General features: G+C 45.2%; 1 protein-coding gene across 3 annotated transcripts in view; it reads left to right on the top strand.

The window, feature by feature from the left end:
• Nucleotides 1–24,757, top strand: part of SEMA3D (semaphorin 3D) — a 236,473-nt gene that overhangs the window by 188,252 nt on the left and 23,464 nt on the right. For all 3 annotated transcript variants that reach the window (XM_033959416.1, XM_033959417.1, XM_033959418.1), the window contains exons 12-17: nt 3,605–3,827; nt 12,145–12,233; nt 18,591–18,632; nt 19,154–19,311; nt 22,427–22,491; nt 24,440–24,579. In XM_033959416.1, the coding sequence (XP_033815307.1) occupies nt 3,605–3,827; nt 12,145–12,233; nt 18,591–18,632; nt 19,154–19,311; nt 22,427–22,491; nt 24,440–24,579 (717 nt within the window). The remainder of the gene's footprint in view (nt 1–3,604; nt 3,828–12,144; nt 12,234–18,590; nt 18,633–19,153; nt 19,312–22,426; nt 22,492–24,439; nt 24,580–24,757) is intronic.

The raw sequence follows: 24,757 nt of genomic DNA, 5'->3' as shown, positions 1-24,757 counted from the left end.
AAAAATGTGTGTGTGTGTGTGGTGGGGGGGGGGGGGGGCCGGGGGGATGTTCCAACGTGACAGCTTTTTGCATTTGTTGGCCATTTCTGCAAGTTTTGCAATGAGATCAAAGCCAATGCCTTGCTTTTTAAACTCTGTTTCCTCAGCATTCCTGTTTTGTTGATAAACTTTAATAGCCATAATTAGGAACAGTGCAAACAGTATTCAGTTAATCCTGATAGATTCTCAGTCAGTTACTAAATATCCTGAAACAGTGACTTTCCTCTTTTGAGCAATGAAACAGCCTCACAACACATACAAACTAACGGATGCCAAGATTTTCAGGCATTTTTTCAACAGCATGTTCCGTATTGTTGCATGTCATTATCAAACAAAAATGTACAGAACAGAAAAACACATAAACATTTGCATTCTAGCTTTGCAAATAACAATCCATACTTTCAAAGGGTTACTAGATTTTAGTCTGAAAAACCCCAGACACATGGCCTTGCCCTGTTCTACCTCTGACCCCGTCCTGTTCTGCCTCCAGCCCCGCCCCATTCTGCCCTAGCTCCTCCCCCACAGTCCTCCTCTCTTTTTCCCTGATGAGCTCCTGCCGTGTCTGGAGGGCCTGGAGTATGCGCGGGGGGGGGAGGTGTGATGTCATCCGCGCATGCTCAGAGGCCCTCCAGATGCAGCCAAAGCTCAGCAGGGTTCTTCAAAACCTGGGCAAACCACCGGATTTTGTGAAGTCCGTCTGGGTACCTGGACAGTGGTTCCCAACTCTGTCCTGGTGGATCACCAGGCCAATTGGGTTTTCAGGATATCCCTAATGAATTTGCATGGAGCAGATTCCATGCCTGTCACTTCCATTATAAGCAAATCTCTCTCTTGCATATTTATTAGGGCTAGCTTGAAAACCCGATTGGCCTGGTGGTCCTCCAGGGCAGGGTTGAGAACCACTGCTCTAAAAAGAGGACGTGTCTGGGTTTTCCCGGACTTCTGGTAACCCTATACTTTCAGGAGAGTGCGCACTAGTTGTAAAGAGGACATCCACTAAGCACATGCACTCATCTGGCGCACTCATTCAGAACACTGCGCCTCTGCACATCGTGCGTGCTGAATGACTGTGGTCCTGTGCAGTAGCGTAGCGAGGGAAGGAGGCACCTGGGCAGTGGCGCTGTGTGCTCCTCTGTACTTTTCCTCCCCCAACATACCTCGTCAACGACTTGGGTGGCAGGGAGCAGCGTTTCCTAGCTCTGCCTCTGACCTCACTTCCTGATCCCATCCTGAGCTAGAAGATGCTGTTCGCTGTCACTGAAGATTTTGAAGAGAAGAGGAGCCCGTGCCAGCGCCCCCGCCAAGATGGCTCCTGGAGCAGTCCATCCCCTCTGCCCCTCCTGTGATGAAAATGCAGTGAAACAAAACAAAAAACAAACATTCCCAGAAATGACACAGGAAGCAAAAGGAACAAAGATGTGCTGAGAGTTGAATCGGTTCAGCGAATGGCCACCCGGATGGTCTCAGGGATCTCCCGTATGAGGAACGGCTGGATAAATTGCAGCTATACTCACTCGAGGAATGCAGAGAGAGGGGAGACATGATCGAGACCTTCAAATATGTCACGGGCCGTATCGAGGTGGAAGAAGATATCTTTTTTCTTAAAGGTTTCTTGACTACAAGAGGGCATCCGTTGAAACTCAGGGGTGGGAAATTTCATGGTGACAACAGAAAATATTTCTTCACCGAAAGGGTGGTTGATCGCTGGAATAATCTTCCACTACAGGTAATTGAGGCCAGCAGCGTACCAGATTTTAAGACAAAATGGGATTGGTACGTGGGATCTCTACATAGGGGAAGGTAGGGTCATTAGTGTGGGCAGACTAGATGGGCCGTCAGTTTCTATGTTTCTATAGAAACATAGAAAGATGACGGCAGATAAGGGCTACAGCCCATCAAGTCTGCCCACACCATCGACCCTCCCTTTTAAGTCTAATTGTAATACTGCCATTCTACTGACCCGCTCTTTCAAGTCTATACCCTAGTGATCCTATCCTTTGGCTGACCCTCGTAGGGATCCCACATAGGTATCCCATTTATTCTAGAAGTCTGGGATGCTGCGTGCCTCGATCACCTGCATTGGAAGCTTGTTCCAGTGCTCAATCACTCTCTCCGTGAAGAAGTGTTTCCTGGTGTCTCCACGAAACTTCCCTCCCCTGAGTTTGAGCGGATGACCTCTTGTGGTCGAGGGTCCCTTCAGGAGAAAGATATCATCTTCCACCTCAACCCGTCCCGTGATGTACTTAAATGTCTCAATCATGTCTCCCCTTTCCCTACGCTCCTCGAGAGAGTAGAGCTGCAATTTGCTCAGTCTTTCCTCGTACGGGAGACCCTTTAGCCCCGAGACCATCCTGGTGGCCGTCCGCTGAACTGATTCAACTCTGAGCTCATCTTTACGGTAATGTGGCCTCCAAAACTGCACACAGTATTCCAGATGAGGTCTCACCATGGCTCTGTACAATGGCATCATGACTTCAGGCTTCCTGTTGACGAAGCTTCTCCTGATACAACCTATCATCTGCCGTGCTTTAGATGAAGCCTTCTCCACTTGAGTGGCAGCTTTCATATCAGCACTGATGATTACTCCTAAGTCTCGTTCTGCCGTAGTTCTGGTTAAAGTTTCTCCATTCAGGGTGTAAGTTCTGCAAGGATTTCTGTTACTGAGATGCATGACCTTACATTTCTTGGCGTTGAAGCCCAGCTGCCAGATCGAGGACCAACTTTCTAGAGTACGCAGGTCTTGCTCCATAGCATCCTTTAGATTATAGTCGTTTACTATATTGCATAGTTTGGCGTCATCAGCGAATAAGGTTACCTTGCCTTGAAGCCCTTGAGTCAGATCCCCAATGAATATGTTGAAGAGGAGAGGGCCCAGGACTGAACCCTGTGGTACTCCGCTAGTCACTTCCGACATTTTAGAGAGGGTACCATTAACCACCACCCTCTGAAGTCTGCCACAAAGCCAATCTTTGACCCATGTAGTTAGAGTCTCTCCTAATCCCATCGATTTCATCTTGTTCAGCAGCCTGCGGTGTGGGACGCTGTCAAACGCTTTGCTGAAGTCCAGGTACATGACGTCCAAGGACTCGCCTGAGTCCAGTCTTTTTGTTACCCAGTCAAAGCAGCTGATAAGATTGGACTGGCATGACCTACCTTTGGTGAATCCATGTTGACTGGGATCCCGGAGATTTTCCTCGTTCAGGATCGTATCTAATTTATACTTAATTAGTGTTTCCATGAGTTTACACACTATTGAGGTGAGGCTTACCGGTCTATAGTTCACAGCCTCAGCCTTGCAACCCTTTTTATGTAGAGGAACAACGTTGGCAGTTTTCCAGTCCAACGGAACTTTCCCCGTACTTAGTGAGAGATTGAAGAGCACTGCCAACGGTTCCGCCAGAACATCTCTCAATTCTCTGAGCACTCTTGGGTGTAAATTGTCCGGTCCCATGGCTTTGCTTACCTTGAGCCTTGCCAGTTCGTTGTAGACGTCCCCAGGTGTGAACTCAATGAACAAAACTGCTCTAGATGCCCAGCTCTAAACTCTTTTTCTTCTTGCTTTCAGTGCCCGAGCAGAACATATGACCCACTGATTAAATCAACCAAGGATTTTCCAGATGATGTTATTAATTTTGTGAAGCATCATCCCCTGATGTACAAGCCAGTTTATCCCATCACTGGACGGCCGGTGTTCACTCGACTCAACGTAGAGTACAAGCTAACACAGATTGTGGTGGACCAGGTAGTGGCAGAAGATGGCCTATACGACGTGATATTTCTTGGGACAGGTAACGTAATGATCCTCATCTCCCCAACCCTCAATGACCTATAATGATGTTCAGATTTATCTACAGTTGAATCATACTAACTCACAAACTTTGTCAAGCCACAGAACAGTAAACATAGTGGCCACGGCTCAAGGCATCCGGAACTGCACCGCCATTGGCATGATGACATCATGGGCATGCATGAAGTCATCACGTCAATGTCAACGCATGCGTGAAGGCCCTCCAGATTGGCCCTGAACCGCCAGTGGGGGGTGCGGGCAGGGAAGAGGCGCTGGTACTGGCTGATTGCCTACAAGACGTGTCTCTCACCGAGAGAGGCACGACCTGTAGGCAGATAGCGGGCATCGGTGCCTCTCCTTCCCCCCCAGCATCTCGCGGTACACCTCAAATCTCAGGAGGCACACAGTTCGCGAAACAGTGGATGAGGTTCTACAAATGAAGTACAAATTCACATTTTAGTGAGTTGCACATTTGTTTTAATGGACTGGATTTATGTGGAATAAAATCTGCATCAGTTGATCAGATCTTCCGATTGATGAGCTCAGCTAATACTGCATTATGCTACGTTATTCCAGGTCTTCTATTCCGCCACCATCTTAACAATGTGGGCGGATTCCAGAGACAAGAAACCAGATTAATCACAGGAAAGCAAATAAAACTAGCAGGTTCATAACCAAATTATCAATTAGGATTATAATCTAATAAACCAAATTTCTGAAAAAACTGCTTTCCTGCTTCTTTCTAAACTGCAAATAGGCTCTCATCACCTCTCGCCTAGACTACTGCAATTTTCTTCTAAACCATCTCTCTCCCCTTCAATCTGTTCAGAATTCTTGCATTCCGCTAGTGTTGTTATGTTCACACTTCCCCTCTCCTCAAGTCGCTTCATTGGATCCCTTCCGCTTCCGCATACATTGCAAACGGCTCTTCCTGACCTATAAGTATATTCGCTCTGCGGCTCCTCAGTATCTCTCCTCTCAAAAGGAGGACATGTTCGGAGAAATCTGGATGACTGGCAACCCTACCCAGGATACAGCCCTGAGGTACGCTGACTGACAGTGGGATGTGGGTGGAGGAGGATCAATGGGAAAGAAAGGAGGAAAACCATGAACTAACAGAGCCCTGGAATCCGGGGGCTGAAGCGCTATTTAAGAGACTAGGGGCTGTTCCTGGCTTGTTATTTCATTTTCAATACTGGCCAGATGATTCAGAAATTTTACTTATAGCACAGCTGTAATTTCTACAGATTTCTGGGGGTTTGGTAATGATTCCTAAATGTAGACGGCTGACCCTCTTCTGAAACAGAAAAGAAGAGAAAGAGAATCCTGGGATTCATGAAGTGAGTGTGGGACGGTGTTGCTGACAGCTTTAATGGGTACAACATATAACTGTATTTACTAAAGATTGTTCTCTGCTTGTATCTATAATGGTAACTGTGGGAAATGCAGGAGGAGATCCCTTGAGCAACATTATTTATCTCCCTACAGACCTGGGGAGGGAACCCTCCGGTCCAAACCGAGTCATCTTATCAGGGCAAAAGGCTTCTGAGTCTGTGCGAGTGAATCTTCCAACCTTTCCTTTCGTGTGTCTTTCCCCATGCTAGCACTGAGGCACTGGCTGTTTTTACTCTTTCAGAAGATATATCTACTGTATATGAAGTTCCATGGAACATAAGAACATAAGCATTGCCTCTGCTGGGTCAGACCAGAGGTCCATCATACCCAGCAGTCCGCTCACGCGGTGGCCCATCAGGTCCAGGACCTGTATAGTAATCCTCTATCTATACCCTTCTATTCCCTTTTCCTTCAGGAAGTCATCCAATCCCTTCTTGAACCCCAATACCATACTCTGTCCTATCACACCCTCTGGAAGTGCATTCCAAGCGTCCACCACCCTTTGGGTGAAGAAGAACTTCCTAGCATTGGTTCTGAATCTGTCCCCTCTTAATTTTTCCGAATGCCCTCTCATTCTTGTAGTTTTTGAAAATTTGAAGAATCTGTCCCTCTCCACTTTCTCCATGCCCTTCATGATCTTGTAAGTCTCTATCATGTCCCCTATAAGCCTCCGCTTTTCCAGGGAAAAGAGCCCCAGTTTTTCTAATCTTTCAGCGTATGAAAGGTTTCCCATACCTCTTATCAATCGCGTCGCTCTTTTCTGAACCTTCCCGAGAATCGCCACATCCTTCTTTAGGTACGGTGCCCAATACTGGACGCAATACTCCAGATGCGGGCGCACCATCGCCTGATACAACGGCATGATAACTTCTTTCGTTCTGGTTGTAATACCTTTCTTGATAATACCTAGCATTCTATTCGCCTTCTTAGAGGCCGCCACGCACTGTGCCAATGGCTTCATTGTCTTATCCACCATTACCCCCAAGTCCTTTTCTAGGGTACTTTCACCCATTACCAACCTTCCCATCGTATAGCTGTACTTCGGGTTTCTGTTTCCTACATGCAAAGACTTTACATTTCTCTACATTAAACTTCATCTGCCATCTCGTCATCCACTCTTCTAGTTTGTTCAGGTCCCTTTGTAAATCCTCACAGTCCTCTTTAGTCCCAACTCCACTAAAGGTGCCTGAACTGCACAAAATCCTCCTGTCAGTACCTAGATTGGAAAATGCTGGACCTCAATAGATTTCAAAGCTGTACTTTGCTTTAAAACCTGTAGATGGCAGTAGAGAATTAAGTACAGTACTCTAATGAGAAAAGAAGGGCCTTGAACAGTGCTTAGGAGAACTTCAGGTTCCTTTCCAAACCTTGGAATAAGCTTAAATCAGGGGTGTCCAACCTCGGACCTCGTCAGGTTGGGTTATCAGGATTTCCCCAATGAAAATGCATCAGATCTATGTGAATACAATGGAAGCAGTGCATGCAAATAGATCTCATAAAAATTTATTGGGGAAATCCTGAAAACCTGACTGGATTGCGGCCCTCGAGGACCAACATTAGACAGCCTAGGCCTATATTTCTCTGCATTTCTTTGATTTGCAGAACTTTGAGCAACTGACTTTGAATCCATTATATATATAATTCACATTTTTGCTGACTTTTGTCTTCATTTTCAGGCAGAAGTTTCAGCTTCAGTAGGATGTTTGGGGTCATTTGGAAAAATATTAGGGGACCCTTTCTTAACACTTTGTACGCATATATTCACACACACAAATATAGGGCTACCATATGGCTCCAGATAAAGGAGAACGGATTATAACATCCGGGTTTTACTTCCATTGCTTTCCATGTCCTCCTTATTTCAATTACTTTGAATGGAAGTAAAACCTGGATGTCTCAATTCAGCCTCTCTTTTTCTGGAGCCATATGGTAACCGTATACAAATATACACAGACACAATAGCCACATACACATACATAGAACACACACAGATACACACGTAACACATGCAGATACACATACTTAAATGCACTCAGTGGCGTACCTAGCATATGTGACACCCAAGGCCCATCATTTTTTGCCCCCCCCCCCCATCTGTACAAAAAACATGATTTTTAGTAACAAGCCACACGTCACACATGAGTACCTAGGAAAAGGCAGCATCTTACATATTGCAGTGAGCAGTACATCAATACACCCATTGTAAAACTAAACAAGCCAGACCAGTACAGATCAATCCCTGCAGTCAATCCTAACAAAAAACCATGTCTTTTGAACACACAGAACACATCTCTCCTTTCACCCCCATTAGTCTGGTATCTCTCTCCTCTCCTTCCCTTTCCCACACCTCTCTTCTGCAATCCCTTTCTTCCCTCATTTTCCTTTTCAATTTATTTTCTGCATCAATCTAGATTACGTTCTTACTACCCTCTCATCAATTTCCTTTTTTACTGTCTACCTACAGCTCGCCACCTCTTTCCCTCACCCTCTCCAGTATTTCCCTAACTCAATCCTTTTCCCCCATCATCTGCCCTCTTCTCTATCCCCACTTCCATCATCTGCCCCTTCTCCCTACTTCCATCATCTGCCCTCTTCTCTCTCCCCTTTCTCCCCACTTCCATCATCTGCCCCTTCTCTCAATCTCTCCATCCACCACAGGCCCATCTTTCTCCCTTCCTCACCTTTCTGATTTTGGCAACGAGATCTACACCCCCCCCCCCCCCCCCGCGAATGTACTTAAGATCGGCAACGGGCCTCCTTCTACCCCTGGCATCAACAGAACTTCAGATCGGCAACGCAGTGCTCAGTCAAAAGCGGAAACAGGAAGCAGAGTCAGAGGGAAGTTTTTGACGTGAGCACTAGAGAATGACACGGGGAAAAAATCTGTCCCCGTCACTGCACCGTCCCTTTCACCGCCCCGTCACCACCATCCAATTCACCGCCCTGTCAACGTCCCCGCAGCATCCATACAAGCCTTAGTACTGCAATATTTAGCTTATTCCTTCCTTATAAATCAAAGTTCTGGCTGCTGAACTAGAGAAAGAGATGTTCAGCTGGTAGGGCTTTGTTTATACATTTTTATCAACACAACTAAAAAGAAATATAATTTTTTTCCTACCTTTGTTGCCTGATTTCTGCTTTCATGTTCTCATTCAATTCCTTCCATCCACTGTCTCTCTTCTCTCTGCATCTTCCATTTGCTCTATTACTGTGCCTCTCTCTTTCTCCCCCCTTCCAAATTGGTCTGGCACCCATCTTCTTCCCTCTGCTCCCCCCATAGTCTTGCATCTCTGTCTTCTTCCCTGCCAGTGTCTTCTCCCCACTCTCTCCCCCATTTCCCTTCAGCATCTTCTCCCCACTCTCTCTTCCCCATTTCCTTTCAGCGTCCTTCTCCTCCCCACCGTCTTCCCCATGTCCTGACAGCATCCTTCTCCCCCCTCTGTCTTCCCCATGTTCTTTCAGCATCCTTCTCCCCCTCTGTCTTCCCCATGTCCTTTCAGCTTCCTTCTCCTCTCCCCTTTTCCCCATGTGCTTTCAGCGTCCTTCTCCCCCTCTGTTTTACCCATTTCCCTTAAGCATCTTTTCCTCTCCACTCCACCTTTCCTCCCTTTCTCCCCCCCCGCCCGCCTGACCGACCGACTGACCGACAACAGGCCAGGTCCGACAAACCTCCTGCCCTGTGGCCGCGAGTCTAAATTACCTTCTTACAGCAGCCGGAGCATCGTAGTTGCATATGGCTGCCGTAAAGGTCGTCTCTGATGCAACTTCCGGTTGCTTCATAGATGACCTTTACGGCAGCCACACGCAGCTTCAATGCTCCAGCTGCTGTGAGAAGGTAATTTAGACTCGCGGCCACAGTGCAGGGAGGTTTGTCAGACCGGGCCTGTTGTTGGTCGGTCGGGCAGGCGGGCGGTGGGGGGGGGGATAGTGCATGAAGGTAAGGGGACCTGGCCGGCTTTGCACCCCCCCTAAGGCTGCACCCGGGGCGGACCTCCCCCCCGCCCAATCTTGGTACGCCACTGAATGCACTAACAGTAATAGGAGAGGGGGAGGGGAGCCTTCCTCCTCATTGGCTTTTTGAATCAGTTACGTTAACCTGCTCCGTGAAAGCAACACATCTAAGCAGCCATTAGAGGAATTTTCTGGTTCAGTAGAGACACCCTGATAACACACTGTGAGAGGTCAAATCATCACTGAGAAGGGTTACTTTGTGTCCCCTAAGATAGGGAGGAATATTTTTTTAAGCACTGTTCTCTTCAAAGGCTAAAGTCAGTGGCTTAATGAACCCACAATGGAGTCCTCAGCCTGTTGATCCTTCCGTGACCTCTTCCTCCAGATCCTTCTGACCTGTATGTGTAGAAACTGAGCAACTCTAGTGTCTGAAAGTCATTTCCATCTGCAAACAATAAGGCAGCCAGAGTGGAATAGTGCTCCCTACCCCGTGTCCACGGGACATTATTAAACATCTGTAAATGAATGGCCAGAGATTTACACTCTAGAAGTCCCACCAGAGAGGTCAAGAACCATTGACCTTGAATGATTGCCCTTTCACTCTGAGAAGTGATTCTTTAGAGACAAGACTGGTTGCACTGCATGGCAGGGGACAGTTCGATTGGCACGGTTTATACATTTTAATGTTCTCTGCATAAAGGGGGAACTAAGTTTACAAGGCTGTCAATCAAATGGATAGAAAGGCAGCCTTTAATGTCGCTGTCCCTGTCCCATTCCTGCAAAAGCCTCAAACACTTACGATTCTAAAGCATTTGAAGCTTGTGCAGATGAGGACAGAGCTTGCAGGAATGGGGCAGGGGCAAAACTTACAGGGACGGGATGGGGAAAAATTTGTCCCTATGTGATTCTCTACTTGGGAGAACAGTGTAGAAAACTGAATAAATAAATAGTGTGAAAAGTTTCAGCCTCTGATAACCAGAGCTGGTATTGTGACGTCATAATGCCTCATTCCACCAATAAGAGCCTACCTCCAGCCTCTGATAACCAGAGCTGGTATTGTGACGTCATAATGCCTCATTCCACCAATAAGAACCAACCTCATCAGTGATGTCACAATGGCTTCACTGTCCTAGACTCAGCTCACTTTTACTCCTTTTTGGTTTCTAGAGTGGTGCAGAGTAGAGAATGATGCGGGAACACATTTTCTCCGTTCCGTTCCCCCGAGTTTTGTCCCTGTCAGCCCTGCTTTAACCACAGAAGCCTCAAACACTTAGGTGGTTAGGAGCTGAATTCCAGAGCTTAGGGGTTATTACATTGAAAATATTAGTTCGCATGGAGTTGATATGTTTTAACGAGGGAACTGAAAGCAAGTTTTGAGTAACTGATCGGAGGGATCGTTGGGGAAAATAAGGAATTAAAAGCCTATTGATGAGATCTGGTATGCCACTGGTTCTAGTTTTGAACGTTAATAATATGATCTTATAGACTATTCAATATTTTACTGGTAACATGCACTTTTTTTCCTCATGTGAGCGACAAGTTCTAAAACCCAACAATTTCCAAGATCACAAGCATTTTTGTGAGCGACCATGTAAAATCTGTGACCGACGCTCCTGACTGTACGAGCGATTGCTGACATGCTCAGCTTAGAGGGAACAACCCTTCCACTTTACACAAATCTGACCATTATTCTGTTGCTAAGGCATGGAAAGCACGGTTGAGTGACTGTGTGATATAAGCAAACGAGGCGTTATGCAACATGAAACTGAAATTAGCCCCAAAAGACAGAATTTATTGATTCATAAAGGACTGGTGAGGGGTTAGAAGCTGAACGGAGCGAGAATGAAAGAGAGCGACTTGGAACAATGTGGACAGTGGGGGGACTTGGGGCTGGGGAGAGCTGGTGTTGGTTCGGCATTGGGACGTTCGTATGCTCATCTATCCAAAGGACAGAAACACAGACTGGACGGACGGTTCCCAGATTTATGACGATGTAAGAACAGAGGGAAGGCCCCGGCAGGGAAGGCCGCGAAGCAGCCCGTTCAGAGCGCTGCTGCTGTTTTAGGAGGCCTCGGAGCTGTTGCACAAGGGGATGGGTGAGAGGAAAGATGCTGTTCATGGTGAGGGGTAGAGAATTGGGGTGGAGGAGAGGAAGGGAGAGATGGCTGTTGTACTTGAAAAAAAAATAAGACATACCTCAAAAACAAGCCCTGGTGCGTTTTTTGGAGCACAAATTAATATAAGACCCTGTCTTATTTTCATGGAATGACGGTAGGTGGGTTTTAGGTCCTTTTGGGAAACCATAGTGCACCAGACTCTTATTTCTGGGATGTCTCAAGATATGAGGGATTATGCCAACTTTGGATTCGTTTAGGAAGAGTTTTAAAAAAAGTCTTTAATGTGTAGGATTACTTGCAAATTAGCCGCTGCAACCTCCAGCTGCTTCCCCTTTTTCTCTCTTATCTGTTTTGAAAGTAAATCACTTTGGATGGATTTTGTTCTCTGTTTGGAAAATACTATGCAAGTTATGAATGGGCACTTCATCGATTTTACTCCAAATTAATGCATGTAAGATAGATTTATAGGCGATAAACCATTTTCACATGTTTTAGATACATTTTGCATGCTTTAATTTCTGAAACATTTCAAAATAATGGCCATCCCCTGCCTTCCCCGCCCAAAAAAAACAGGAAAGATCCTTAATTAGAAACATTTTTTTATGCTAATACTCTCAGAACCCCAAGTTCAGGAAGAAAAGCTGAGCTGTTTCCCGCAATTTCCCAAAGACATTTTGCTAATCGGGGTTGGTGGAAAAAGGCCTCTTGATGTAAGGCACTAGGAATTTTTTCTCTCCGCTGCTTAAGCTTTTTGCCGGGTTGAAAGATGTTCCCAGTGTCCTGCAGATAAGATAAGGGAAGCTTAGGAAGAGCGAATTCTAATTGCTGTTCTCTCCTTGAATATCTTTGCCTCAGACATAGGGACGGTACTTAAAGTCATCAGCATTACCAAGGAGAGGAAGAACATGGAGGAAGTGGTACTGGAGGAGCTGCGCGTTTTCAAGGTAAGGGGGGATTGGTGGATGCTGCATAACTGTTTTTTTTCTGGTTGCTTGACAGTAACTGTGAAAAAAAATACTATAGCAGCAAACAGCCATTCCTGACAACCTCCCCCCCCCCCCCCTCAGGGCCCAAGGCAGCAGTGGCAGTCAATCCTGACAACCCCCTCCCCTCCCTCCTCTCTAAAAGCAGTAGTGTCAGCTGATCCTGACAACACTTCTCCCTCCAGCCTCTAAATTAGCAGAGCTGGTCCTGATAACCCCCTCCCTCCGTCTGGGCCCAAGGTAGCAGCAGCAGCAGCCAATCTTGACAAATCCCCATCCCTCCCTCCCTCGGCCCTGAAGCAGCAGTGTGTCAGCTGATCCTAACAACACTTCTCCCTCCCTCGAGCCCCCGAAGCAGCAGAGCTGGTCCTGACAACCCCCCTTCCCTCCGGGCCCGAGGCAGCAGTGGAAGGCAATCCTGACAACTCCCCCTACCTGCCCTGAAGCAGCAGTGTCAACTGGTCCTGCCAACCCCACCCCCTTTCTTATAGAGGCAGTAGCGGCAGCCGGTGAACAGAAGAAGCGCAATAAACAAGCTGTTTCCGGACAGCTCCAGCGGGGCCTTTCTTCTGCCACGTCAGAAGTGATGTGTAAGGGAGGGAAGGGGGTTGTCAGGATGGCTGCTGCTTCAGGGGCTGGAGGAAGGGAGGGAAGGAGGTTGTTTGGAGGTTGTCCGAGGAGTGTGGGAAACCATTTTTTTTGGCCTGCAATTTTTTTGCTGGTTGGCTAAGAGTGCCAGTTAATTGAAAGCTGATTAGCTGAGATTCTACTGTACCGTTTTTTCACTTGTATAGGATCATATGCTATATATGACACCCAAAAAATCAGTGGCAACTTGAGTGGTGCCAAGTGTGATTCTATGAAAGGTACAAACAGCTTATAGAATGACGTTAAGCGCCAGTGCGTTACACAGCTTTCAGGTGTGCTCAATAAGGCCAAGGAAAACCAGGCCTACACAGTATACCTGCTCCTAACTTGTGCACACATCAGGCATTTTCTATAACAGTGCACATAAATTGTGAGGGGTTAATTACCAATTATAGGCACCAATTAGACTTGTTAAATAATTAAGGTATGCGCGTAAATTGGCTATGCACACTGATTTGCATGTGCAATGTAAGGTGCCATATACAGAATTTGGGGGCAGTCGGGAGATAAGATCTTGCATCGTTTAGCACCAAGTGTGCGACTAGAGGCTTAGTTTCACCTGTAAGTCAAGTGAAGGGCACATTCAGTGAGGCAGGAGAAATTTGCTGGGGTAGAAACGGAGGTTCGGGGTGTGTTCAAGGGAGTCAGGTAAAAAGGTGGGTTTTAAAAATCACTTTCCTGAAGTTTACTAGGCCTGTCAGTGATCTGATGGTTTGTGGGATTGCGTTCCATAATTTGGGAGGGAAGTGCGGGCACTTTCCAGGAGGAGGGTTCGTGCCGGTGGGGTGGACAATCTTCTCTCGGCTGGTGATTGCAGAGGTCGGTTGGGAGTGTAGATTGTTGTTGTTTTTTTTTGCCATTGTAGGATGGGACCATTCTGCCAAAGAATTTGAAAATCAAATAAAAAAGGCAAATCAATGAAAAGTTCTCAGACATGTGATTTCCTGTTCAGCCCTGGCTTTTCAGAAGTGATATAGTTTTGGCACCGTTCACCCTCCGTTGTGGAACCTGAGCGCCCCCTTTTGACCAGTCTCCAAACCAGCAGCGCTTGGGCCTATTTGCAGGGTGATCAAAGAGCTCAGGCTGCAGGAAAAGTGTCATCATTCATGCTCAGTGTGCCAAAACGGATCCCCGTGCTTAAGGCAGGTAATTGCTAAAGCAGAATTAGCGCAGGGCTAATGCTAGATAAATCATTTCCCACCCTGATGTCAAACGACCCTTGGAAAGTTGCTAATTTGTCCCAAATGCACTCGGCTTCCTTCTTGCGACTTGAAAGAGCCCCAGGCGGACTGGAATTCCTGATTCTAGATGGCAAATGATCCAGCAGAGCAGTTTATAAGCAGACAAGGACTGGTGTGGAGTGAATATTAATGGTGGATGCATGAGCAGAGAACAGGTAAATAAAGGGACAAACGTAGCCCCTTAAAAACTGTCTAAAATGCTGAGGTGTGGTGCAAAGGTTAAAGCAATAAGTCTCAGCACACTGGGGTTCTGGATTCAAATCCACGCTGTTTCTTGTGACCCTGGGAAAGTCACTTAATCCCCCCATTGCCCCGGGTACATTAGATAGATTCTGAGTCCACCAGGACAGACAGGGGAAAATGCTTGAGGACCTGAATCAATTCATATAAACCATTCTGAGCTCCCCTGGGAGAATGTATAGAAAATTGAATAAATAAATAGTGTGAAAAGCAGAGCTGGTATTGTGATGTCATAACGCCTCATTCCACCAATAAGAGCCAACCTCATCAGTGATGTCACAATGGCTTCACTGTCCTAGACTTGGCTCACTTTTACTACACTTTGATTCCTAGAGTGGTGCAGTGGTTAAAGCTACAGCCTCAGCACCCTGAGGTTGTGAGTTCTTGTGACCCTGGAAGTCACTTAATCCCCCACCTCCCCAGGTCCATTAGATAGACTGTGAAGTCTCTGAAAAGACACGAGTCCTGCGTGTTTTCCCTCAGAATTGAGATGAATCTGTGTCATCTCAGGCATCAGGAAGCCCCACAATTTGCAGCCCTGGCGTTTTGTCCCCTGGTACAGACCTAGTGTAGCTGTTTCCAGTGGCTTAGTAACATGGCCCCCGCATGTCATGTTGGTGGGAGCACCGGCACTCCTCCTCCTCTTCATTTTTTTCTTTATTTAAGTATTTATATACCACTTATAGTCTAAGTGGTTTACATTAAGGTACTCAAGCGTTTGTCTCTATCTCACACTCTATCTAATGGACCTGGGGCAATGGGGGGATTAAGTGACTTGCCCAGGGTCACAAGGAGCAGTGTGGGATTTGAACCCACAACCTCAGGGTACTGAGGATGTGGCTCTAACCAGTGCACCACACACTCCTCCTCGCCACGTGCACGCCCCCTACCTTTTCCCTGTCCCTCTAGTTGTTCACCACCGTGAGCAAGAACTTCAACGTGCTTCTCACGACCGCATCATCTCTCCCACTGATGTCACTTCCAGGTGCTGCGCATCGGAAGTGGCATCAGAGGGAGAGCCGACAGGGTCGTGTTGAAGTTCTTGTTGATCGTGGCGGTGAACAACTAGGTACGGGGGAGGGAAAGGGGGCAGGGGGGGATCGGGGAAGGAGTGGGGGGGCAGAGACGAGGGCTGGGGAGGAGCACTTCTCACCCTCGATACGCCACTGGCTCTTTCCAAGAGATAAGGGAATCCCCCCCCCCCCCAGCTACTGCCCATAGAGATTTAAAGGGCTCAGGGGCTTTTGCCGCAAGGCAGCCACAGCCTTTCTTCAACCACTCATGATCTCCAGCTACAGAAAAATGGATCCTATGAATAAACATCTCATCCTGTCTATTTCAGCAGCCCCCAGTTCCCACTTAGAAACAATAACAAAGTTGCGATTATTGATTAATTACAGAGTTAGCTGCATCATCATTGGCAATAATTTATGCAGCATTCTAGAGGTGTTAAGACACTAAGAACATAAGAAGAGCCTTACTGGGCCAGACCAATGGTCAATCAAGCCCATGAGCCCGTTCTCACGGTGGCCAAACCTAAGGCAGGGGTGTCCAATGTCGGTCCTCGAGGGCCGCAATCCAGTCGGGTTTTCAGGATTTCCCCAATGAATATGCATTGAAAGTAGTGCATGCAAATAGATCTCATGCATATTCATTGGGGAAATCCTGAAAACCCGACTGGACTGCGGCCCTCGAGGACTGACATTGGACACCCCTGAGCTACGCTATCCACTCTTGGGCTTTGTAGGGATCCTATCACTGTTTATGCATAGGAACAGGGTCAAGAATTTAGCCAACATTCCAGACACACTTTCACTTGAAAAGTACCTGTCAAAGAACTACACTACTCCCCCATGAATTTCAAAACACCGTGAATACGGTTTTTCAGCTGATCGAAAGCAGGAGAGGGCAGCTAGGGCGCCAGTAGGTGCTTAAATTGTACTTACAAAGCTGGGCACATTTTCCGACCGCCTCTTCCTGGTACTTAAGTCACGGTTACACCAATCAGGAGCTGCTTTGATATTCCAGATAGCAAAGCAGCTCCTGATTGGTGTAACCATGACTTAAGAACCAGGAAGAGGAAGTCGGAAAATACCACGATTTGCGAACCGCGAATTTTCAGAGGTTTACTGTATTACCCTACCTCTCATAACACAACGAATGTCTCTGTGTAACCAAAAGCACTGATCAGAAATGCCTTCAAGGACTTGGGGAGATTATTGGCCAACCTCCCTTTCCTGCAGCCTTTGGGGGTGACAAATTGGGCACACAGATCGAGGGGGATGGGCTTAGGTGAGCAATACTTTCTGCAAATTTGGCAAAGTAGTTCAGAATATTTTTCATTTGAAATCTGCAGATAAATCCTTCGAAAAGCAGTGCACACACCCTCTCCCGAAAGTGATTTTTAGCAACGGTTAGCGCGCTCAATGCTCCGCGCTTCTCCAACAGTATGCCGGCTGGTGCTAAAAATCGCTTTTGTGGTTTTGTAAAAGGGGGGAGGGGAATTTGGCTGAGAATAGTTTTGTGGTGGAAAAATAAACCACTAGGCTTTTTTGGGTGTGTACGTGTGAGAAATCATGACATTACATTAGTGACTTCTGTTCTGCCGTTCTGGGCGGATTACGAAAGAGGATAACCGGACATTTCCAGGAAAATGACAAATGAGGATTCTGTTTACATGGTCGAGACTTTGCTGGGAGATTTACAAGAGTGGGGATAGTCATGGAGATGTTCAATCCAGCTTAGAAAGCAAATTTATGCATATTTTTATTATGTGCTAATAATTAATGAACTGCTTTGCATGTTTTCGCACCACAGAATTTGTTAACCATTAATTAAGATAAAAATTTTGCTTCATAAACCTTCCTGTCAATTTTCCTCTTTGTGAAGCTGGAGAAATGTGCAAATGAAGCTTTTCCTCCTTGAAACATGAAGCCAGGCCTGTTACCATGCTGTATAAAACCAAGGTCCACTGAGCCTGGCGTCCTTTGTCCAGCAGACCCCCCAAAAGCAGATCTTTTCTGACAGAGCCTGGATACCATAAAAAAAACCTAAGTCCCTTAGAGAAAACTAAAAATACTGCTACTATTTATCACTCCTATAGCGCTGAAAGGTGTAAGCAGTGTAATAGATGGTCTCTGCTCAGAAGAGCTTACAGTCTATCTTGGACAGACAGACAGACATGACATACGTAAAGGGTTGGGGATGCAGAACCCCAGGTGAGAGGAGTTAGGAGCCAAAAGCACTCTCAAAGAGGTGGGCTTTCATTTATAGATGGTCCCTGCTCGGAAGAGCTTACAATGTAGCTTGGACAGACACACATGACATAGAGGGTTTGGGGATGCAGAACCCAAGGTGAGAGGAGTTAGGAGTTGAAAGCACTCTCAAAGAGGTGGGCTGACATTTATAGATGGTCCCTGCTCAGAAGAGCTTACAATCTAACTTAGACAGACATGACATAAGGGTTAGGGATGCATTACCCAAGGTGAGAGGAGTTACTGCTACTATTTATCACTTCTATAGCACTGAAAGGCGTATGCAACGCTGTACATTTTGACATTTAATAGATGGTCCCTGCTCAGAAGAGCTTACAATCTAACTTAGACAGACATGACATAAGGGTTAGGGATGCATTACCCAAGGTGAGAGGAGTTACTGCTACTATTTATCACTTCTATAGCACTGAAAGGCGTATGCAACGCTGTACATTTTGACATTTAATAGATGATCCCTGCTCAGAAGAGCTTACAATCTAACTTAGACAGACATGACATAAGGGTTAGGGATGCATTACCCAAGGTGAGAGGAGTTACTGCTACTATTTATCACTTCTATAGCACTGAAAGGCGTATGCAACGCTGTACATTTTGCCATTTAATAGATGGTCCCTGCTCAGAAGAGCTTACAGTCTAACTTGGACACACATTTATCCCTGGGGATACTAAGCACTGAATGTTCTTTCTTTTGGGGTCTCTGCCAGGTACTTGTGACCTGCATCGGCCACTGTTAGAAACAGGAGGCTGGGCTAGATGGACCCTTGCTCTGACCCAATTTGGCAGCCAGTGTGTGTTGCTTTAAGAAAGAGCCGGAATTTAGAAACCTCATTTGTGCTGTTTCTCCGCCCACTAACGTTCATCAGTTTAGGAGCCAATCACAAATGTCATTTAATTGGGATTTATTTCTGTTTCAGCCATCAACGTCTATTTCAAATATGGAAATCTCAACAAAGCAGGTAATTCTTTTCGTTACAATACATCAAACTAGTTTAAGACTATGTTACACTGATGACTCTGTGGTATTGTATTTGCTGCGATGGAGGAAAATTTAGGCCTCGAGATTCTAAACTTACTGTGTCTTTAACCTTCATCAGTAAAGCAGTTCTAACCGGTTTAGCATCAAAGTATTTTAGCTCCCGATGCACATAATGGCTCTTCACGATCTTTTCCGTGCTCCATTGCATCCTCCGATAATACTATGTAAATGTAGTACGATGAGGTCATTAATATTAAAATGAACACTCTGGGCAATGCATGAAATGAAGTGTTGGCCTGTAACATTCCAAAATTACCAGCAGGTGCCAGTAGCGTTGAACCACGTGTCTCCTGCATGCATCAAGAATACGCCAGTAGGTCTGGGCTGCCGATTACATGAGAGATGACGATATATTTCTCATATTTGATGGGAGGTGCCATATACATGGTTCTTAAGAGAATTGCAACCTCAGCCGTCGCTCACATTTTCCCTGTCTTGCAGCAACAACTGTACATTAGCTCCAGAGATGGTCTGGTGCAGCTGTCGGTACACAGATGTCATACTTATGGGAAGGCATGTATAGACTGCTGTCTGGCCCGGGATCCATACTGTGCCTGGGACGGAAACTCATGCTCAAGATACATCCCAATGTTAAAAAGGTAACTCCAGCACTTTTAGTCGCTTTTGTCCTTAAAACCCTCCATTTCACGTCCAGGTTTTGCATTTCTCTTGCTACAGCTAGGGTTACCATATGGCTCCAGAAAAAGGAGGATGGATTGAGACATCTGGGTTTTACTTCCAATGGAAATTGGCCTGTATTGGTTATAAAACATTATATGGTCTTATAACAAGTTGCTTTTCAGATCATTTTGAACTAGTAGAAAACAGACGTTTTTTTCCTCTCAATAAAAGGTTGTATATAGAAAAGATTTCTTACTCTCCTTTTGGAACAAAAGTTTTAGTGGTTTGATATTAAATGCTTTTTCTTGCCAGGCTTTTAAAAGACCTTGAAATAGAGAGTTTGATCTAATGCATTTTTTGCTTTCTTAATTGTTGAAATTTGATTTGACTTGGTATTTTTATATTGGGGGGGGGGGGGGGTATTAATGAGGTTGTCTAGTTATGTCTATGTTATATGTGGAAATTGCAGGGAAATAAGATTTTATGTATGTGATATGTAAACCTCATAGTTGTATGCGGTATATTTAATTTTTAGTAAATAAAATAAATAATAAATCATTAAAAATATCTGTTTGATAAATATGTATAATCTAGATAAGTTAATCATTTCTTAATGTTATATTTTTTATATAATGTACTGTGTTCTGTGATGTAAATTTGTTGTATTTTTACAGTTCTTTCCTCTTATTGTAAACCAAACTGAACCGTGAGGTATTGCGGTATAGAAATAAATTCATTATTATTATCTGTCCTTCTTATTTCCATAGCTTTCAGTAGAAGTAAAACCCGGATGTCTCAGTCCGTCCTCATTTTTCGGGAGCCATATGGTAACCCTAGCTAGAGCTCTACTTGATGGTTTGATGTTTCTGAAACACAAAGGTCTTTACCCTTTTCTAGCTCATTGGCACTGTTTTTCCCCCTAGTTCCCTTAAAAACAGAGGGGTTTGCTGAGCAACTGGCCCTGGCCCTGGATAGCACAGGGTCGGGCAGGGTGGGCAACTTAGCCAGCTAAATAACCGCATAGGGTTAGGTAGCAAAAATTTTACAGTGTGCAGCAAGTTAATCAGGGACCAGTCTGAATAATGGTCAGTTCCCTTCTATCCTCCAGGTCAGTGGACATACTGGCATTGAATAGCCAGAGTTAGTTCAGCCCTTGGTCGGAGGAGACTCACCAGCTTCTTACCACTCTGGGTTTTCTATTCATCATATGTCAGGAACAGTGGCGTAGCGAGGGTAGGAGGCACCTGAGGCAGTGGCTCCGCCCCTCATGCCACACTCACACCCTCCCTTCCTTTGTACCTCTTAAAATCTTCACCATTATAAGCAGCTTCTCCAGCCTGCTGCTTGCACCAGCTTTGGCTTTCCCTCTGATGTCACTTCCTGGCCTAGCAACTAGGAAGTGATTTCAGAGGGGAGCCAGGCCGGAGAAGTTGCTTATGCTGGCAAAGATTTAAAGAGGTACTGGGGAAGGGAGGGTGTGAGTATGGCATGGGAGGGGGGGGCAGAGAGGTGCCAGTGCCCCCTACTAAAATGGTTCCTGACCCGCACCCCCTTATTTTGCCACTGGTCAGGAAGGATTCCTGGTCAATGTCAAGCAGAAAACTAGCATCACCCACTAATCCTTCCATCTCCCAAAGGGGTTAAATACAAACATACATTTGACTCGCTCGTCACTTACTTTGGCACCAAGACCTGGAACAACCTCACGACTGACATCAAGATGGAAACATTCTACAACAGATTAAAAAAGAAAAAAAATTAAAATTCTCTTCTCTGAAAGCATACACACCAAAGGCAACTAACTTGAAGTACCTAATGTCACTACATCCCATACTCAACTCAAGAGTTATACCAGTGCAGTCTTAAGACCATTATTCTCCCTTTCCTATTACTCTGTTCATAACTCGGCTATTATATAATATATACATTCTGTAATTCCTTATATTGTAAGTCACCTTGAACCTGAATTTACTTGAACATGCCCTCTTTTTAGAGGACACAGCCGGGCGTCCGGATGGCTTTTCATAACCCGGCACTTTGTCCGGGTTTTGAAAAGCTTCCAGTTTGGACTGTGTCATGAGGGCGTCTGCACATGTGCGGAAGCAATGAGGTGACATCACATGCATGCGTGCATGTGTGTCATGTCATTGGTTCACATCTATGCAAAGCCCCCAGTCATCTTCCTCCAGAGCTCCTTGAAGCATGTTCTCACTTCCCCAAGAAAGATCCTGCCCCGGAAACACCCTCCCCACTTCCACCCTCTAGCTGAGACCCCTTCCCACTTATCTCAGCTGGGGCTTGATGGGGTGTTGTCTAGTGGGCCAGGATCAATCTCACAATCTCGACTTGTTGTTTATTAATAAAGACTTAATTTCTGCATTATCTTGAACATTCTAAATGGATTTCAAATACACAAATATAATATTTGATAAAAAAAACACAAAACAAATCAATTGCAAACAATTCATCCCTTAAAATCAAGTACATATAGTACATTAAAATCATAAAATACTACCCCCTAGTGGTTGTGGCTGTGTACTACAGCTAGGGGTCAAGCTAAACCACTTGAGTGTGTTTAAGAAGCTTGAGGAAAAACACATTTTGCCTAAAGAGTTTGATGCTCATTTTGCAAATTTTGAGCACCGGAGAGTAGGTTTTGATGCCAGTGACCAAGAAAAAGGGAGCTTGGGGGATTCTTTCTTCAGGTTTTGCTTCTATTTAATGGCTGTAAGTGCAGTGGTAAATCTGTTCAAGGTCTGTTATTGATTTATAAGCACAGTAGGTGAGCCCGTCTTGTTTGATGGTCTCCAAGGGTGATTCATATCCTATTTATTCTCTCTCTTAATCTGCTGCCCTGATAATGCTAAATCAGATGCTGACCTTAACCTCGTTTGCTCTCTTACAGGCAATTCACTCTCTCTTCATCAAACTAATACCAGAATCCTCTCGTTAAATGTACAAACTGGGGAAACAATTTAGTGTATACTGTGGAATTTAATTATTTCTATTAAGAGCTCATGTGACATCTTTAATATGCTTCAACATATCTCATTTTGTATCATTCTAGTGACAGAATTTTTAATGTTTTTTTAGACGAGCCAGAAGGCAAGATGTGAAATACGGAGACCCAGTCACCCAGTGTGGGGATGTAGAAGAGTGTAAGCCACTTTTTCTCTTTCACATTTCACATAATGACATATTCCTAGTATAAGCAGCAAGTCTGTTTTACTCCGTAGGATCTTGGCAGGTATTTGGGACTTAGGTTGGCCACTGTTGGAAATAGGATACTGGGTTTGATGGACCTTCAGTCTGCCCCAGTACGGCAATTCCTATGTTCTTATGTGAGCCAAGTCTAGGATAATCGAGCCATTGTGACATCACTGGTGAGGTTGCCTCTTAGGCATTATGACATCACAATCTTAGCTCTGGAATCTTGCGACTCTTTGGGTTTCTGCCTTGAGACCTGGATTGGCCACTGTTGGAAACAGGAAACTGGGCTTGATGGACCTTCAGTCTGCCCCAGTACGGCAATTCCTATGTTCTTATGTGAGCCAAGTCTAGGACAATCGAGACATTGTGACATCACTGGTGAGGTTGGCTCTTAGGCATTATGACATCACAATCTTAGCTCTGGAATCTTGAGACTCTTTGGGTTTCTGCCTTGGGACCTGGATTGGCCACTGTTGGAAACAGGAAACTGGGCTTGATGGACCTTCGGTCTATCCCAGTAACGCAACTCTTATGTTCATTTGAAGAAAAGACTAAAGTCTTAAGGTCATCATATTCAAGGTTTTTCACTGAGCTAATGCTTAGCAAATTCACTCAAGCAGGAAATGGGTAAAGACATTACAGGGATCCCTAAATTTTACTAGGAACTTGAATTTGCAGAATGACATTAAATAGGCAGAAAGACTGGATTTGAGCCATCCACATTTTCCCTGGTATTTTGCAAAAAGGCTCTGCCAAATATTGAGTTTTTCTAAAATGCCAACGAGAATGTTGGCAAAATACACAGGAATTTGCTACAATATTCAGTAGGATCAGAGATTTCAAAAAGCTGCATAGAAGAAAAAGAGTTTCCAGTTTTCCTAAATGTTCTGTAGTTTTTTGAAATTGTTACACCTGACAGTATACCCCAATAGCCTACAACATAGACCCACTTGATCCCCCGGAATCCACTGGGGGTTTCCATGGGAAGTGATGGCATGAGGAAGGATTCCTGGACAGCCCCTAGCAGTAATCTCACAATACTTACCCCTAGGGGTCAAGATGGCAAGTAAGAGGCAGCAGTAGAGCCCGAAATAAAGAAAAGAGGGATGTATCCAGAAGAATAGTGTAGGTCAGTGGTTCCCAACCCTGTCCTGGAGGACCACCAAGCCAGTCGGGTTTTCAGGATAGCTCTAAAGAATATGCATGGAGCAGATTTGCATGCCTGGCACCTCCGTTCTATGCAGATCTCTCTCATGCATATTCATTAGGGCTATCCTGAAAACCCGACTGGCCTGGTGGTCCTCCAGGACAGGGTTGGGAACCACTGGAGCAGGTTAAAGGAGAAAATGTGTAACTGCTGTTTTGAAGATGATAAGATGGAAAGAACTTTGATTGGGTTATCATTTATTTTACGTTATATGTTTTTATGGTTTGCGTAATTGTATGTTGACTTTATTTTAAATACAAGACAAAAGAAGAACTTCACAAAACAGAAACCAGCAACTTTTCTGACTAACAAACCAGAACAATACTGAAATCTCCCATAATATCAGCTCATTCCTTGAGAGTTCATCTCCTCATAGCAATTCACAGACACACCAGCACCATCTCCAAGGCCATCTTTCTTTCATCCACATACAAATACTTTGAACCTTTTTTTATAAAGCAAAAACAAGAAAACAAAATCCCATCATTTTTGTCAATTCTCTTTTTCCTCTCTGAACAGATTAAGTGCTCGACGGTGCCCTTCGGACTTTGCACTGACTGATGGACATAAGCATTTCATCTTTAAACACTTTGCAGCCCCCCCTCCCCCCTCTATATAGATAAAGCATTGAGTTATTGTTGCAAAAACTGGGTGAAATTTAATTTGCACATTGTGTTTTTTTTGTCCAGCTATCGGCCATGAAGCAATAGATGAAAAAGTCATCTTTGGTGTGGAATTGAATTCAACGTTTCTGGAATGCATCCCGAAGTCCCAACAAGCCTCTACAAGATGGTTCATTCGTCGTACAGGTGAAGAATATGAGGAGGAGGTGAGTCATGCGTGTGTGGAATATTTCAACAGCAGAAACCACTCTTCAACCTCATTTTGGGCTACAATTCTAGAATATCTGTTGGTGGCTTTACCAGACAAACAGTAACATAATAACTTGGAGAGGCATAATCAAAAGAAACGTCTAAGCCCCTTTTTGGCCTTAGTCCCCAGACGCA

Source organism: Geotrypetes seraphini, chromosome 9 (genome assembly GCF_902459505.1).
Source record: "Geotrypetes seraphini chromosome 9, aGeoSer1.1, whole genome shotgun sequence".
NCBI classification, from domain to species: domain Eukaryota; kingdom Metazoa; phylum Chordata; class Amphibia; order Gymnophiona; family Dermophiidae; genus Geotrypetes; species Geotrypetes seraphini.
Note: the sequence above shows the minus strand (reverse complement) of the source record. Positions and strands in the feature narration are given on the sequence as shown.